General features: G+C 47.0%; 1 protein-coding gene across 1 annotated transcript; it reads right to left on the bottom strand.

Moving 5' to 3' along the window:
* Positions 1–6,683: 6,683 nt before the first annotated feature.
* Positions 6,684–15,190, bottom strand: LOC310712464 (interferon-inducible GTPase 5-like). Its single transcript, XM_083515552.1, has 3 exons — positions 14,711–15,190; positions 11,657–13,343; positions 6,684–8,259 (listed from the first exon to the last, which is right to left on the bottom strand). The coding sequence occupies exons 2-3, from the start codon at positions 11,663–11,665 to the stop codon at positions 7,024–7,026; spliced, it is 1,245 nt and encodes a 414-aa protein (XP_083371678.1). The 5' UTR covers positions 11,666–13,343; positions 14,711–15,190; the 3' UTR covers positions 6,684–7,023.
* Between the last annotated feature and the right edge of the window lie 1,844 nt (positions 15,191–17,034).

The raw sequence follows: 17,034 nt of genomic DNA on the forward strand, positions 1-17,034 counted from the left end.
GAAAGTCACTGCGGTCAGCTGGAGAAGTAATTTACAGCAGCAAGCATAACCTTGCGACCCATTGCGTGCTTGAAAAACACCTGACTTTCCCAATTAGTTTATGACTAACACGTCTTGTTTTTACAAGCAGGTTGTATATACATTACATACACTTTAAAACACACACCAACACACACACTAATACAAGGCATTGAAAACAAGGAAGAATGGCAGGATTTTATCTGGGGGTGTGTGTGTAAGAGGATGAACACCCATTTACCTACAGACATGGGGCAGAGAAGCATTCTGCTCTGGCTGCAAAGAGGTGGGGCGTGTTCCCTAACCCCGAATCCACTCTGCCGCAGTCCTGCAAACATAGAAGCATCCTGAATCATTTTAACTTTGCAGAGAGCTGATGCTCTGGCCTGGACATTTTTATGGTTAGAGGCGCCATTGAGGCTGCTTCCTGACTGTAGGTATTTTTGGGTTGGAAATCCAGGACTGTCCCTGGAAAATAGGGACATTTGGAGTGTCTGCAGTTGTTGGAGGATTGCGGCTCCCATCAGCCCCAGTCAGCATGGCCAAGGATGATGGGAATTGTAGTCCAGCAACATTTGGAGGGCCAAAGGTCCCCCACCTCTGAGTTAGAAGTAAATCCCATTCAGTTCCATGTGACTTGCCCCCTGAGAAAGGGATGTTAGATTGCAGACTTAGCCACCTTTCTCACTCCTTATTACCAGGTTTTCAATGGGATGATCAGACTTCACAGGTCAGCTCAGGGTGTGAATCTGCAGTTCCCTCGCTCTGTCTCCCACCTTCCAAATCCTATCTCTGAATAAGGAAAGATGGGGTGGGAAGACCAGGACTTTTGGCATCTCTTGCCCCATTGTTCTTGAAAGCAAAGGCACATGCACTCTAATGGCAGCATAATGGTCATAGGATAGCTGGAAGAAGACCAAAATAGCAAAGGAGACTTTGGACTCATTTGGCAGCTTTCTGCAAACATTTGTTCACGGCAAACACTCTCACCTCTCATAAAGAGCACCATTCTGACAGAAGGACAAGCTGTAAAAATTAGGAGAACACAGCTAACCGGGGATAACCAGAGTTCACAGGCAACAAGAAGTGTGCACGCCCTTTTTAAGAACTGGGGATTTCCTAATTCCTACCTACACACCGCGTTATTTGAAAAGGAAAAGTCATCATGATACATGATCACAAGCAAGGCCAGTTTGTCAATTGGATGAATGATCCATTCTCCTCCCCCCCCCCCAAAGTACAGCCAAATGGCCCACTAGCAGACCACTGGCTAGGAATGAAGGGTGTGAGATTTATATGCTCGGTCACACTATTTGCCCATCTAGTTGTCAGGAGCCAGAGTCAAGAGTCGGTGAGCAAGAAACACACCAGTGTCAGTGAAGTTAACTCTGTATTAAAAAAAACCAACCCAAAACAGCTCAGGCCTAGTGATGGCAGCAACTCTACTCAGTAGGTCTTGCGGGAACTGAAGGTCCCTAAACTTTCACAGCTTTCTAAAATCCTCCCCTGGTTCCAACAACCTGAAGCTCTTGTGTCTTGTCTCTCTTTGCTCCACCCTCTTCATTCCTTTTCATGTGCTGGAACACCAGGGGGGAGAGATGGTTGCAGCAGGAGGGGGAGACTCCCTGGATTCTTTAGCAGCCTGCCTCATCTCTGTCTCCTGCTCCCCTCCTCTCCTGCCTCTGATTCTGGACTGCTCTCTGCCAGAGTATCTTCCTGCTCACTAAACCCTGTTGCCTTTTCAGCTTCTGACACTTCCTCCTCCCAGTCTGCTCCATCTTCTTCCTGTGACCAGGCATCGTTGTCCCGCTACCATTCCCTGGGCTCTGAGCCCTCTCCCCCTGGGGGTTTCTTAGCTGTTGCCTCCCACTCCTCTGCCTCGAGCCAATCCATGAATCCAGTCTACTACTATCACATACACCAGAGATGAAGGGCCTCAGACCCAACAAGCAGATGCAGACCACCAGCCCTTGCCATATGGCCCTTGGGACTCTCTCTAGGCCCAGAATGACATCCCCTGGTCTGGTTCTGCTTTGTACACACCTCTTGATCATTTTTGCCTGGCTCAAATGCAGCCTCGAACTCTGCTAACGTCTCTTGCTTCCCAGGGTGGAGGATAGAGAGAGGCATGGGAGTGCATGTGAAATAAGCCAACCGGGCATGGGTAAAGTTCAATTGCTCCGCCCACTTTTCCCTCTGGCCCTGCCACCACCAACACATGGCCCCCAAAAGACTGTCTGTAAGGGAATATGGCCCTCGGGCTTAAAATGTTCCCCAACCCCTAATTGGGCTGGGAAAGATCCTCACCTGAAAGCTATTGCCTATCAGAGTGGAAAACAACAGTGAGCTGGATGGGCCCAATGATCTGGCTTGGTATAGGCAGCTAGGACCAGCTCAAGGCATTTTGCTGCCTGAGGCAAAGGACAATATGATGCTCCTGTATTCAAAGCCCACCAGACCGCAATGGGACAATGCCGTTCCCTGAGGGTGGGCAACCTAGCTTGGGGGCGGGGCAAAGAAAGCCATGTAGCAAGCTCAGTTTTATCTTCAACACCGTTCTAACACTTGCTGCCTCAGCAACATTCACCACTTGAGGCAGGGGTCTCATTACGCCTAATAGTAGGGCCGGACCTGAAAGCGTCTTCCCATGTTCCTTACATCAAACAAAGCATCAGTGTCTGTTAAGCGAGCACTTTCAACTATCCAGCTATCCAAAGCAAGATTCAGCTGTCAGGGTGATTGGCTTCTGACCATGGAATGGGGAAGGTTACAAGGCGTGTACATTTGAACTTACGGCCTGTCTGTTGACCACACGTGTGCACTCAGTGTGCAAATCTGAGTGGAATGGAACCTTTCGCACCGAGTCAGACTGTGCATCCATTTAAAATGTGAGTATACCTTCAACTCTTAGGTTCAATTAAGGCTATGCCACACCAGAAAGTAGGAAAAAAATGGTTTATTACAAGGAAGAGACAGGGTATATACCTTGCTTTTCATGGCAAGGTTACAGATATGCAGGCAGCAAATAGTTGTTAAGCACACACCCACCCCTTCATTCTACGGAGTAAAGAAAACCTGGAGAGTGATCACAGCAACTTTTCATGGACTCAGGCTAAGAGAAAGAAAAATAAGGGGAGGGAGGGGTATACCTGATCTAGGAGCAAGCAGAGCGTGAAGTCAGGTGTTTGAGATCTGTGCCTTCTGCGAGAGTTAAGTTCTCCCTCAAAATCCTATGCCAGCAAGGAACAAGATCTCTTTCCTATTCTTTGGTCTGTGTGCATATAAATGTTAAGGGGGAGGGGGAGACGACAGATGACAACAAGGAAATGCATTGTATTAGGGAACAGTGCTTTACAAAACACAGTGGTGCCCCGCAAGACGAATGCCTCGCAAGACGGAAAACCCGCTAGACGAAAGGGTTTTCCGTTTTGGAGGTGCTTCGCAAAACGAGTTCCCTATGGGCTTGCTTCGCAAGACGACAATGCCTTACGAATTCCTGCGGGGTTTTTTTCCTCCTCCCCCCTTTTCTAAGCCACTAAGCCGCTTATCAGCTGATCCGATCAGCAGATAAGCCGCTAAAAGCCGTTAATCCTTCAATGGGCTTGCTTCGCAAGACGAAAAAACAGCTAGACGAAGAGAATCACAGAACGGATTCTTTTCGTCTTGCGAGGCACCACTGCATTTTTTCCCATATTAACTAGGAAGAATTGCATACCAAAACTGATATATTAGAAATTTGCATTAAACTGCTGGTTTTTATGGTTTTATGAGGATTAAAAAACAACAACTAATGTGGAGTACTGAATTTAGGATTGGAAAAAACAAGACACAGGGGGAGGGGGGAACCCTGATACTGGCAGTCACTTAAATAAAGTGGCACAGTATCCCCTGGTGATTATATGTATAATATAGCATCAGCAGTAAACAAAGGAAATATTGCCATCTAGCGAGCTCCAGAAACCGTTGCACATGGCAAAACAAACTTTTGCAAAACTTACAAACAGGGTTGGGTAGCTACCCTTTTCTGTACTGAGGCTGCTATGGCTGATATATATAAAGAAGTCATTTTCCTTGTAGCTAAAACAGGGTATGCAATGAAATGTTGCAGTATGAAGCTCTGCTATTTAGGATTACAAGAACTCCATTCCCTCCCCATGCTGAATTTCCCATTCCTTAACCCACTCATTTATCAAAACATGGCTACCAAGACTTCTCAGTACTCATTGTGCTATTTTAAGGGTTTCTCCTCTCCTTTGTGGCTACCCCCACAAAGATTTGTTCTGCAAACCAAGGGGTTTGACGCCCTGTGCACTTCATAAGCAACAACACACACAGGCTCAACATCAGGAGGAGGAGAAATGGCAGTGCTATAGGACAAGGGAGAGAAGTCCTCTTGTACACCTGCATTTAAAGCATTGGATACTAATGGTGACCTAAGCTTGAAGCAGAATCACAACTTCCTGTGGAATTGATGAAAATGGGAGTTACTTTTTCACCGGGAGAATTTGCTGAGGTGTCCCCGCCTAAGCTACCCAGCAGCGGGAAAGCCCTGTAACGTGGAACTTTCTGCTTTACATTTTGGTTACTAAGAACACAAGCCCACTGGATCAGGCCATCGGTAAGCACTAAAACTATACATCTCAAATGTCAAACAGCAGTGTAAGGAGGTGCGTCTTCAGAATTTGATGGAAATCATACGGTGAAGGAGCCAGATGAACGTCTGTGGGGAGGGAGTTCCACAATTTAGGGGATGCCACAGAGAAGGCCCTTTGCTGGGCGGCACCCCCCCCCCAAAGCTTTCAAGGCAGTCAAGCTAACGAGGGCCTCCTCTGTGAATCTCACCACCCGAGGGGGTCTGTGGAGAAGGACGTGATCTCTCAGATGTTCCCTGTGTGTTGAACACTGCCTCTTTGTTTGCTTCACAAGAGTCTCCTTGACCCCAAGGATACAATGAACAAGTCACAAAGGCAGCATATGCAGAAAAATAGAAAAATTTATTGGTTAGACATGCCCTTTACATTGTAAAAACATAGATGGTACAGAAATATATTTTGCTGGTCAAACTAATAAGCAATTGCCCTGGGTTATGACTCACGATACAGAGATTGCTAACTTGAAAATCAATTATTACTTTCAAAAAGTACATGAGATGGTCAATGCAATTTGATAGCTGGCACGCTACGATAATGGCTCACAATCTACTGAACAGTGTAACATCAGAGGAAGATTGCTACTGCCTGCACCTGTGATCAAGATGCACCAGAACTCGCACTCACACACAACTTTATTTAATACAAGATGACTCTTATAAAGAATAAATCTGCTCACAGACGATGCAGTCTTGGGTCTGCAATGTTAGAACTGGTCACTTCTTTTTTTTTATTAATTAAAATTTTTATTTATAAAAAGAAGAGAAAGGTGAAAAGAGGATTCTGTGAGGAAAAACTCAGTTTTCAATTTAGTTCTATTTTCATATGTTTAACTGTAGGCACATGGAGTTTATTATCTCCTAAGCAGAATGAAAAGTTAAAGAAATGTCCACTTATAGTTAAGGGGTGAGAATGTGAAATACTCAGATATGATATCGGTTTTTACTATTACAGACTCATCTATATACATACAGAAATTTTCATTTTTCCATTACCACAATGGTACTACAGGAACACTGTTGGAAACTGGTTACATTGGCAGTTGCTGGGTTAACCTGAGAGAACTGGTCCCTTCTGAAGTCAGTTCTGAAGTTAAGGTAACAAGCCAAATGGAGTTACAGAAAGTGCACCTGACGTTTGCATTTGCAAAGTGATTCCCAGAGGAGAGGCAGTTTGCGTCATTTAAAGGGCTGCTTCTCCTTCCAGCTTCACACAATCAAAACCCTGTGCTTTGGCAGAGTCGCCGCACAATCTTCACATTCCTGGTTCCAATCCAGCGTGTTGTGGTCTGCCTCCCACTAGATTCCTTTCTGTTAAATGCATTTAAAGCCAAGTCAGAAGCAAACAGTCTCTGTGAGTTATGATCTCTCCCAGCCCTCCCAGATGTAGCCATTTGAGAAGGAGAGATCCTGCAAAGAAAGGGAGATAGTGATGGTACTTCTCTGCATTCCATCCTGCAATCACAGTCAACTGCAAAACTGTCTAGCCAGTTTGGTACCCTGTCCGCAGTTACGGCTGAACTAGGATTTGTCACTGTCATGTGACGTGCCCTTCAGATTGTTGTTTCTCCTGTTGCAAATAGCTGGTGAGTCATATCAAAGCCATGGCATGGGTGGAAAACGACTTTCATCCACGGACCTGATCAGAATTGCACCATGTGTACCATGATTGTGATTTGCAAAGGAAGGAATGATCCCATTGGTACTACATCCAGTCTGAGCTTCTGTGGATGCTCTATAATGCTTCGAAATCTTCAGGGTTCTACTGTCCTGGCTACAGGAGGATAACAAAGTGATTGCACTCACCATCAGTGATTTGGGTCAAAAATGTTTCCACTTCATCAGTTCATTAGCAACAGTGGATGCCAACCGCAAATATGGCATTAGGGAAGCCTGACTTCTAATCAATGTTTTTAGCTATGTTTATGAAACACAAATAAAAGCAAGTGTGCTAAATTCAATGACTCAAGGGGCTCAGGAAATTTTCCAAGGCCAACTGAATTAATTTGCATTGGGATTTTTTTATTTTTTGGCAATTTATTATTTTCCATAAAAACTTGTATCACTGGACGTCGTATGTAGGATTCTGTTAACAGTAACCCACCATAACTAGTAGAACTGCAGAAGATCTTTCCAGTTAGCATAGCACCATTCTTGGAAGGCAGTTATATCAGCGGGTGCATCAGGGTTTTTGGATGGAACTGCCAACGTGAAGTTCATCCCACAAAGACTTTTGACTGCGTTTTCCTGGGTTAGCTGGACCTAAGTAACTAAGAAGCAGGACTGGTGGATAAAAGAGTGCGGGGAAAGGCACCTATAATCCCCAAGCACTTTTAAGAAGCTCTCTTGCTCCACCTTCAATCAAAAATAAATCCTGGTTCCGGAGGGTAGCCCTGAGCCTCATCCTCCAAACCAAAGGCCCGTCCTAGGACCCTCTGGGCATCTTGTGCAAAGCTATCAAGGGCAGTGTGCAGCAGGTAATAGGCACCCACGAATGAGATGGCCCCAGCTACCATGTTGTCAAAAAGAGGCACTTTGTTCTTCACCACCCGGGCAGCCACTTGGCCGTACAAGGCGGCTTGGCTCAGGACGGCGTGCACGGCGTTCTCCGAAAGATCCTTCCCCAATGCTGAGCTCACCTGACTGCTCAGCTCATGGCGGGGCTTGGAGGCCACGAGGGCCAAGACCCCCAGGGACTCGTCGTCCAGGCCGAAACTCTTGCGGTAGGAGTGTAAGGTTTTCATGAGCATGGGGATGTTGAGGTGGAGGTTCTGGCCAGGCAAGGCCGAGACGGCGCAGGCCAGCAACGCCTTCTTCCAGATGTGCTTGCGCAGCGATGCCTTCTTCTTCTCCACAGCTGCTGCCGTGACGCAAGGGAAGGAGAGCAGCAAGGCGTGTCTCTTGTGGCCTTCAAGCTCCTCGGCCAGAGTGTCTTGCAAGCGCTGGAAGTCAAACCGGTGCAGCTCGAAGCTGGAGACCAGGAAGACCTTGGGGGAATCCAGGCCTTCATTCCGCAGCTGGCGGAGACAGTCCGCCTCTATCTCCCGCAGCACCTGAGCCTCCTCAAAACGGGCTGGCCTTCGTCGCTGTGAAGCCTTCAGATCCTGGTCCACCTTGGAGCGGACAAAGTAGAAACGTTTGCCCATGGAGCCCACGGCGCGGGCCAGCCTGACGTGGTTCTCCCGGAACCGCTCCGAGGCGATGATGATGAAGAAATCGTACCTCTCGAGACCCACCTGCTCCAGGTAGCGCTCCGCTTGGAAGCATGGGGTGCCGATGCCCGGCAGGTCCCACAGGAGGACACTGGGCAGACGAGGGTGAGAGTACGATGTGGGTACGGCTGTGGTTTCGATGACGCCGGTAGCGGCAGCACGGGGGTCTCCGTCGCTAAGCCCCAGCAGGGCGTTGATGAAGGTGGATTTGCCGGCGCCGGATTCACCTGTCACGGCGATCTCTAGCTTGGTGGTCTCCAGGGAATCCAGGAGCGACTGGACCTGGCTGGACACCTCCAAGACCACGCGGGATTGGATCACAGAACCCATCTCTCTGAGGTCCATCTCCTGGATTTCCATGGTGCCTGTGTGGCGGAGGCTCTGGTAGGAGCACAAGGGGGAAAGAAGAGAATCAGGGTTTTTGCTGTTCCAAGTCTGCTAGGTTCTTTGTTTTCTCCTTCTCCTGAATGCCACTGTCTAAACCGCTAATCCCTGGCGCCCTTCCAAAATGAGTAAGGGAAGGAAATCAGGGGTTTCGGCTTCCAAAGAGGACTGAGCTCCTGTTCCTTCAATTAGTTGTGCAGAAGAGGGAATGTTGGTTGGGGGCATTTGTCAGCCCAGAGTAAGAAAAACCGGTACTTGGCAAAATTCCCTCCACACAACTCAACTCGGCTCATACAGCTGGTGCACCCTTTTCAAGCTTATTGTGATCGGGATGCTAGACAGGACAGATCTTAAGCCTGATCCACCAGGGCTTTCCTTACATCTTCCATGGCCACCCAATGTGCAAATGGTGAACAGCACCTTCACACTTTTCAGGTAAGGCTGCAAAGCATGACCAGTTACGCTATCATGGGGAGGGATGCCCAGTGGCGTAGGAAGGGGGGACGGTCCACCCCAGGTGCCACTCTGGGAGGGGTGACAAAATGGCCCCTGCCCCCCCAGCTGTAGAGCAGCTGAGGGCGCCCGTAGTCCATATGGGCTGCCGCTCTCGCACGCCGGCCGTACGGGCATCCGTATGGGCTGCCGCTCTCATGCACAGCGGCCATATGGGCTGCCTTGCGTGCAAGCAGCAGCCTGTATGGTCGCCGCACATGAGCAGTTTGTACGGGCTGCGCTGCCCCAGGTGCTGGAGAGGGTTCCTCCACCACTGGAAATGCCAGCCATTTTTTGTTTAATTATGCCCAATACATTTCAAACAGTTGTTCTTTTTCAAAACTGTCGCAATACAGTCATACCTCGGGTTGCGAACGTGATCCGTGCGGGAGGCACGTTCGCAACCCGCAGTGTTCACAAACTGAAGCACCGCATCTGCGTGTGATGACATGCGTGTGATGTCATTTTGCGCTTCTGTGCATGTGCTGAAATCCGGAAGTAACCTGTTCCGGTACTTCCAGGTTCGGTGCGGTCCACAACCTGAAAACGTGCAACCCGCAGAATTCATAACCCGAGGTATGACTGTAGTTTGCGGGATGAAGTTACTTGTTCAGAAGCAGAAGAAAAGCTGTTTGAAAAGCGTTGGGCTTGATTTAAAGCAAAACGAAACACCCTCCTAAAACCTCCTTTGCACTCTTCCTTGAGTGTTTATGCCTGGCTGGAATGTGTTCTTGAACTCTGATCATGCCTCTTGCTTGGATGGAGAACACAGCAGGGTTCATGAGTGGATGTAGAAATTAGACTTCTCCACAATAGTAAGATTTACATTACAGTGGTACCTCGGGTTAGTACTTAATTTGTTCTGGAGGTCCGTTCTTAACCTGAAATGTTCTTAACCTGAAGCACCAGTTTAGCAAATGGGGCGTCCCGCTGCCGCCGCGCCACCGCCGCACGATTTCTGTTCTCATCCTGAAGCAAAGTTCTTAACCCGAGGTACTATTTCTGGGTTAGCGGAGTCTGTAACCTGAAGCGTCTGTAACCCGAGGTACCACTGTAATTGTTCTGCTAATTTTTTACTCTGGCCACACCCACCACTATCATGTGGCCCTCAGAAGCTTGCCCAGAAGGCAATGTGGCCCTTGGCCCGCCCCTGACTTCCCTCTTTCTTTTCCTTGCCATTGATTCTATCCCACTTTTCCTTTCTGACAACTATCTAAATGAGTATTTTACTCTAGCCATTTTCAACATACCACTTAATATAAACACGTGCATCCCTCCAAATCAGGAAAAGAATCAGAATCAGACCATTTTGTTTTATTATTGTTGTTGTTGTTGCTGCTGCTGTTATTATTACTACTACTAAGCTCTTCCATTCAAAGAGAGCATTCCAAGCACAGCACGTGCTTAAAACTACAGAATAATTAGAGGAAATCAATTAAATTAGAAAAATGCTACAAAAGTAAATGAGCAAGCTACAAGAAGCTACAAAATAGCCGCCAGTAATAAGAACAGTCTGCTGGATCAGGCCAGTCCCATCTAGTCCAGCACCCTGTTCTCACAGTGGCCAGCCAGGTTACGTTTTTATATTGTGATTTTATCTTGCGAACCGCCCTGAGACTTGCAGGTACAGGGCAGTACACAGATTTAATTAATAATAATAATAATAATATTCAGAGGCATAGCTGCCTCTGGCAGTTAAGGCAGAGCCTAGCTATTATGGTTAGTAGCCACTAATAGCCTCCTCCTCCTCCTCCTCCTCCATGAATTTCACTTATCCTTTTTTAAAGCATCTAGATCAAGGGAAGTAATAGTGCCACTGTATTCTGCTCTGGTCAGACCTCACCTGGAGTACTGTGTCCAGTTCTGGGCACCACAATTCAAGAAGGACACTGACAAACTGGAACGTGTCCAGAGGAGGGCAACCAAAATGGTCAAAGGCCAGGAAACGATGCCTTATGAGGAACGGCTAAGGGAGCTGGGCATGTTTAGCCTGGAGAAGAGGAGGTTAAGGGGTGATATGATAGCCATGTTCAAATATATAAAAGGATGTCACATAGAGGAGGGAGAAAGGTTGTTTTCTGCTGCTCCAGAGAAGCGGACACGGAGCAATGGATCCAAACTACAAGAAAGAAGATTCCACCTAAACATTAGGAAGAACTTCCTGACAGTAAGAGCTGTTCGACAGTGGAATTTGCTGCCAAGGAGTGTGGTGGAGTCTCCTACTTTGGAGGTCTTTAAGCAGAGGCTTGACAACCATATGTCAGGAGTGCTCTGATGGTGTTTCCTGCTTGGCAGGGGGTTGGACTCGATGGCCCTTGTGGTCTCTTCCAACTCTATGATTCTATGATTCTATGATTCTAAGTTAATGGACATCACTGCCTCCCAAGGAAGCGAGTTCCAAAGCAGGACCTGCATGCAACAGCAATCTCTCCACTAGTGATCCCCAACAGCAGATGACTAAGCAAGCAAATGTAGCTTTGACTTAACATGAAAGATTCCTTCTGCACCCACAAATGCGGAACGGAGCCCCATGTCTCACCTCACCCAATCCAACAAGTTGTTAGCAAACCAAAAGAGAAACAAGACTCCCAGCTGCCGGCTTTCCCTTCTCTAGCCACTAGAGCCCACCCTTCCCATATTCAGAAGGGTAGCCAACCCAGTGACTGTTTGCTGCAACAAAAAAAACAAGAGCCTAGTGACACCCGGAAGTCGGCCACGGTTCGTTGTGGGAAAAGCTTGAGGATTCGAGGCCAGCTGGACGGATGCTCGGGAAAGTTCCTACTGCAACCAATCTGCAGGCCTTCAAGGTGTCACCAGACTCTTCGCTCCTTTGAGTTTTCACCAAAGCGCAGCGCTTTTTTTGCAACCGAGCGGATGGATTTGAGCCCTCCTCTATACTCACAGAATTCATTTCCCAAACCAATTCCCTAAGGCGAAGCAGCAAGCAAGCGAGCAGCAGACGTGGCGAACCGGAGGGGATCCTGCCGATCGTCTGTAGGTGGAAAGCAAAACAGAAACCATCACATGGGAAGAGGCGGAGCTGCCGGCGCAAGAAACGCGCTGGTTGGGACTGACAAAACAGCAGGCTCTTTAAATAAGAAGAAAAGCCGGACTGGTCCTGAGTGGCTGCTGCAATTAATTCGCGCCTTGGTGACCCAGATGCACCAGCCTGAGTCACATCGCAAAGCAGCCACTGCCCGGGGATCCGGGAAGCGTGGCGCGCAGAAAAGGTGATCCCAGGAACGGCCGGCGCACTGGAGAGGGAGGGGGAGCACGCGCTATCGGGGATTGTTGGGTCGCCGTCTGTGAATTTTTGCAAGCTGTCGAAAAGGGGGAGAGGGATGGAAAAGGGGGGAGGTGAAGCTGATTTACAAAAACGATCCACATTGGGAAAGTTATTATATTAACTAATGCATACTGATGGCAAAATGACTAGAATTAAAGGCATCACACCCCTCCAAAAAGTAAAATGAAATGTAGGTGTTCGGGGTTCCTCTGGGGAATTAATAGGGAAGCGGTCGTCATGCAATTTCCCTCTGCCCATTTCACGCCTCCTGACTCTATAGTACAGTAATGCCATTTTCCACGCTCTATATGTCATACCAATTCCCTGAACCTACTTGACGATAACTTCCACAATTACGCAATCTCCAAGGTGCTCAGGGGGAAGGGATATTTGAAACATTTTTTTTCAACTCGGGATCTATTTATTTTTAAGAATTCTGCACTTTAAAAGCCTTTCAGGTCCCTGTGAGAAAGAACAACAGTGGCTCTGGCATTTCCCTCACCACCTACCTGACCCAGAATGCCTGGCTTTGGCCCTTGGCCCATTTGCACCTGCCAGGTGAGGCAACAAGGAGGGGGCAGGTGCAGAGAGATGGGAGCTGAGAGTGGTTTTTAAGCAATGCCTGCACAGTGAGTGGCAGGCAGGGGCAGACCAGTGAGGGACCCTTCGGAGCACTGGGGTGCTTAACCTGGATAGCTGTCTGCTGGTCACTACATTGTTTTTATCTCCACTTCCCATTCAGAACAGAAAAGGGGGAGTTATTAACAGTTGTTTATACTGTCTACTAGCACTGGCAAGTTCCTTGGGTCCTGCTGTCTGGATTTGGTTCCTTTGATGAGTAGTGAAAACCAGCTTTTTCCAGTATTTGATATAGGTGCAAATACACAACACCACTTGCACTTCTACAGAGCAACAGATCTACTGTTTTATGTCATCTCCCCAGAGGATGATTCCATAATTTAATCTCAACTCAGTTCTCTCCCTCCCAGTCTCTCTCTCTCTCTCCCTCTCTCCCTCTCTCTCCCTCTCCCCCCAATTCCTCTGTCATTCATTCATTCCCACACACTTCACATAAACTGGGCAGGGAGCGGGGGTGATGTGTTCCCTCCCAGCCCTGATAACTCTCTGATTCAGAATATTCCCGAAAGCTCTCCAGTGATCTCCCAACCATTAGCTCCCATTCAGAAACATCCACTGAACATCCTGGATATCATTCTTTTGTCCAAACTGCTGACTCTGAGAGCAGGCACTGCTGAAGCAAGATCTTCGAGATAGCAACCCTACATCATCATCGGTGTGGGACCTGCAAAAAATTAATAATGTTGCAGTGAATTTCCGACTTCCAATACGCTTGCCAAAGCAAGAGTATACGAGGCCCTGCTTAGCTTCATAAATGTGCTAAATGTTTTATTACTGCACCACATGCCTACTTCCACCACACCATTCCAGCACACAAGTTTTGTTTTTATTTTAAGATTCTTCATAGTCTGCATTTTCTGTTTAACCACCAGAGTTCACTATTAGGAGTTCTTGCTGTCAGAGCACCAACCTCTCTGTATAACAAAGCGTATAACAAACAAACCACCAAAAAAGAGAGCCATTTCCTGTCTTTAAATGAGTTTAAAGTCAGACTTTCGGCAGCATGGAATAACAGAGGACGAGGCAACCAAAATGCACATGGGTATAAATGCAGCTACATGGATTCAGGATTATTTTCAGATGGGATTATGTGAGCATTGAGGATTAATGGCCAGGTTAATAATTACTTTTAAGGGAATGGCAAGTATTGATAAGGGATCTTAAAGAGAACAGTGAGCACACATGAAGATCAACACCCACAGAATTCAATATGCATTTGCGCAAATGTGTGTAATGAAACGAGGAAATGTGCTTCTTCACACGACACATAAAACTATGGAACTCACTCCCACTGGAGAGGCAGGGATGGCCACCGACTCTGGTGGTTTTGTTGTAACCCAGAAATGACAACAGCTTTAAAAGAGGATTAGGCAAACCAATGAAGAAGGGGAACTATCAACGGCTGCTAACAATGATGGCTAAGCTCCTGCCGCCACGGTGGAGGCAGTATTATATGCGTGTGTGTGGTTAATAGATTGTGTGTGCATGATTGTTTGGAGTTTCTTTCTATGCTTTTAACTGTTCTTATTTCATCCGCAAGCCCCCTTGAGAGCCTGCGAGGGGAAATAGCTGGGTGGGTGTTCTTTCATTTGGGAGGTGGGGTTGCTTTAAATTGGTTTTTAAATGATAGATGTTGATTTGGATTTTCGCATTTGCATTTGTTGCTCAGGGCTTTTGTTGAGGAGTACATTTTTTTTAGTTTGCATACATGAGCATTGTTTGTCGTTTTAATGATTGTTATCATGTATGTTGCGTTTTTGCAATGTAACTTTGTGCTGAGACTTATGGGTATAGGGCAGTATACAAATTTAATAAATAATAACAAATAAGTATTAGTATTATTTTATTTTATTAAGTTGGAAACCACAGGAGGGGAAAGGTGCTCCTGTGCTCAGATCCTGCTTGCACATTTCCCACAGGCGTCTGGTTCGCCCCTGTGAGAGCAGGGATCCGATTATGCTCCGACTTCTGTAAGGTAGGAAGGGTTTTTGTGCAACACTATTTACGGAGCCAATAATAAAGCTCGCTCACTTCCGGGAATACCCCTCGTTGAGCTGCAGGGGGTCCTCCCCCCAAGTTAGATCCGCGCGTTGCTTTAGCGCAGCCCTCGCCACCCGCGAGAGAGGCCTATACTAGGCCCCAAAGCCCGTCTTTTCCCTAGTTCTGCCGTCTCCATGGTTACCGGGCCTCGCGGAGGGGAGGGGGGAGCAGCGGGTAAAGCAGAGCGGGAGAAGGAAAGGAGAAGCTACGTGACGAGCGTCTCATATCTCCCGCTGGGCGTGGCCCGGGAAAAGTCTGGAACTTCGTTTCGATTGGAGGATAAGGCGCCGCCTCTTTGTTTCCCTATTGGTTGTTGCGCGCTGACGGGCAGCTCGAAGTTCAGCGAAGCTATTGGTAATTCAATGTTGGGCTTTGCATATCCGAAAGGCGCTGCAAATTTTGCGTTGAAGACTTTGGTCTTTCAACAAGTGTTTCTAAAGTGGAGGTTTTCATTCCAGCAGTCGGTATCCATTGGATTTGAAATTGATTTTATGTATTCCAGTCATTTTATTTTATTTTTTAAAAAAACAACAACCCCAGATACGCTTGTTTTCATTTTCTAAATATGTATGCAAGTGTTTTATATGTGTTTTTATTATCTTGTGAAATGCTTTGTAGGGCACAGTTCAGAAATGAAATCATTCCTCCTCTTTGGATCTTGGTGGATTTTGGTGGATTTCTTGTAGGTAGTGTTCCACAATCTCAGGGCTCTAGCAGCAAAAAACAAAAGAAAAACCACACACACTTCAAAACCCATTATATAGCACTCAGAATTAATAGTTGCTTCTAAATCTCAGCGTGCGCAAAGGTGCATACTGGGAAAATATGCCCCCTTAAGGTTTCCCAAGCCCAGAATGTAAACAATTTTAGGCAAAGTACCTTGACTTCTTCAGGAAACAAATCTGGAGCATTTTTTTTTTTTTACCCCACTCATCAACCAAAAAGGCTCCCAGAGTGACTTGCATACAATCAAGACAAGACAATCCCTCCCCTTAGGCTTACAATTAAAAAAACAAAACACGACACACAAGGGAAGGGGCACAAGGAGGGAAGAGGAAAATCAAAACTCAGGCACAGTTGCTTTTATATTGACCAGCTGGCACAGTTCAGCAGCAGGAGTTGCTTGATGCAGTGGCTTCCCCCAGATGTCAGCTGTGGGCAACTCAGTGGTATAACCATGTACAGTACACGTGGCTTCTACTGCTGTGTGTATTGTAAACCTTGTGTATGTACAGATAGCACATTCCTTTCAAGTTGCACAGTTTGCAATTGCAGCGTAGAAAATCCGAGCGAGGCTCGTGAACCGAATATCAGTGGTTTGTAAAGGCAAAGGCATTAATCTGAGCAAATTAGATCCATGAATAATCTCAGGAGGTTTTAATGCATTTTTTTTATTGCATTTTAAACAGGGAGCTTACTTATTCTTCCTTTGTGTCTGCACTGCTAGCATTTTACTGTATTTCCAGTAGCCTGCAGGCTGCAAGTGATAGAAATTCATTGAAAAAGGAAAATTCCCCTAAACAGTTGGCAACCTTTTATAATAATAATAATAATTTATTATTTATACCCCGCCCATCTGGCTGGGCCTCCCCAGCCACTCTGGGCGGCTTCCATAGAAACCAAAAATACACTAAAATATCACATGTTAAAAACTTCCCTGAACAGGGCTGCCTTAAGATGTCTTCTGAATGTCAGGTAGTTGTTTATCGCTTTGACATCTGCTGGAAGGGCGTTCCACAGGGCGGGCGCCACTACTGAGAAGGCCCTCTGCCTGGTTCCCTGTAGCTTTGCTTCTCACAATGAGGGAACCGCCAGAAGGCCCTCGGCGCTGGACCTCAGTGTCCGGGCAGAACGATGGGGGTGGAGACGCTCCTTCAGGTATACTGGACCAAGGCTGTTTAGGGCTTTAAAGGTCAGCACCAACACTTTGAATTGTGCTCGGAAACGTACTGGGAGCCAATGTAGGTCTTTTAAACTGGCTCTTCTCCCCTGGCGCACACCAAAGAAATTGTGGAGTTTTTTCCTGACCTGCAGATGCAGCAATGAGAAAACTTTCACCAGTTTAATTTCTGTTTGCTGCATTGTTATTTTTATTTCTCTTCCTGCCCCCATGAATGCACTAATAACAGGTGTCTGGCTGCAACTCGACAAATGAACATACTTTTGTCTCTGCTGTTAAAAGGCAAGAAACGGGATCCAGAATGTTCTCTGTAGTGTCACCCCTCTTGGCTGCTAGTTTCGTATACTGAGAGGGCAGCCCCCTTGGACTTCAGAAGGCAAATGGTGTTGGTTTACGCCGGCAGAGAAGGTCAGGG

Source organism: Podarcis liolepis (assembly GCF_965112155.1).
Source record: "Podarcis liolepis genome assembly, chromosome: 7".
Taxonomy (NCBI): domain Eukaryota; kingdom Metazoa; phylum Chordata; class Lepidosauria; order Squamata; family Lacertidae; genus Podarcis; species Podarcis liolepis.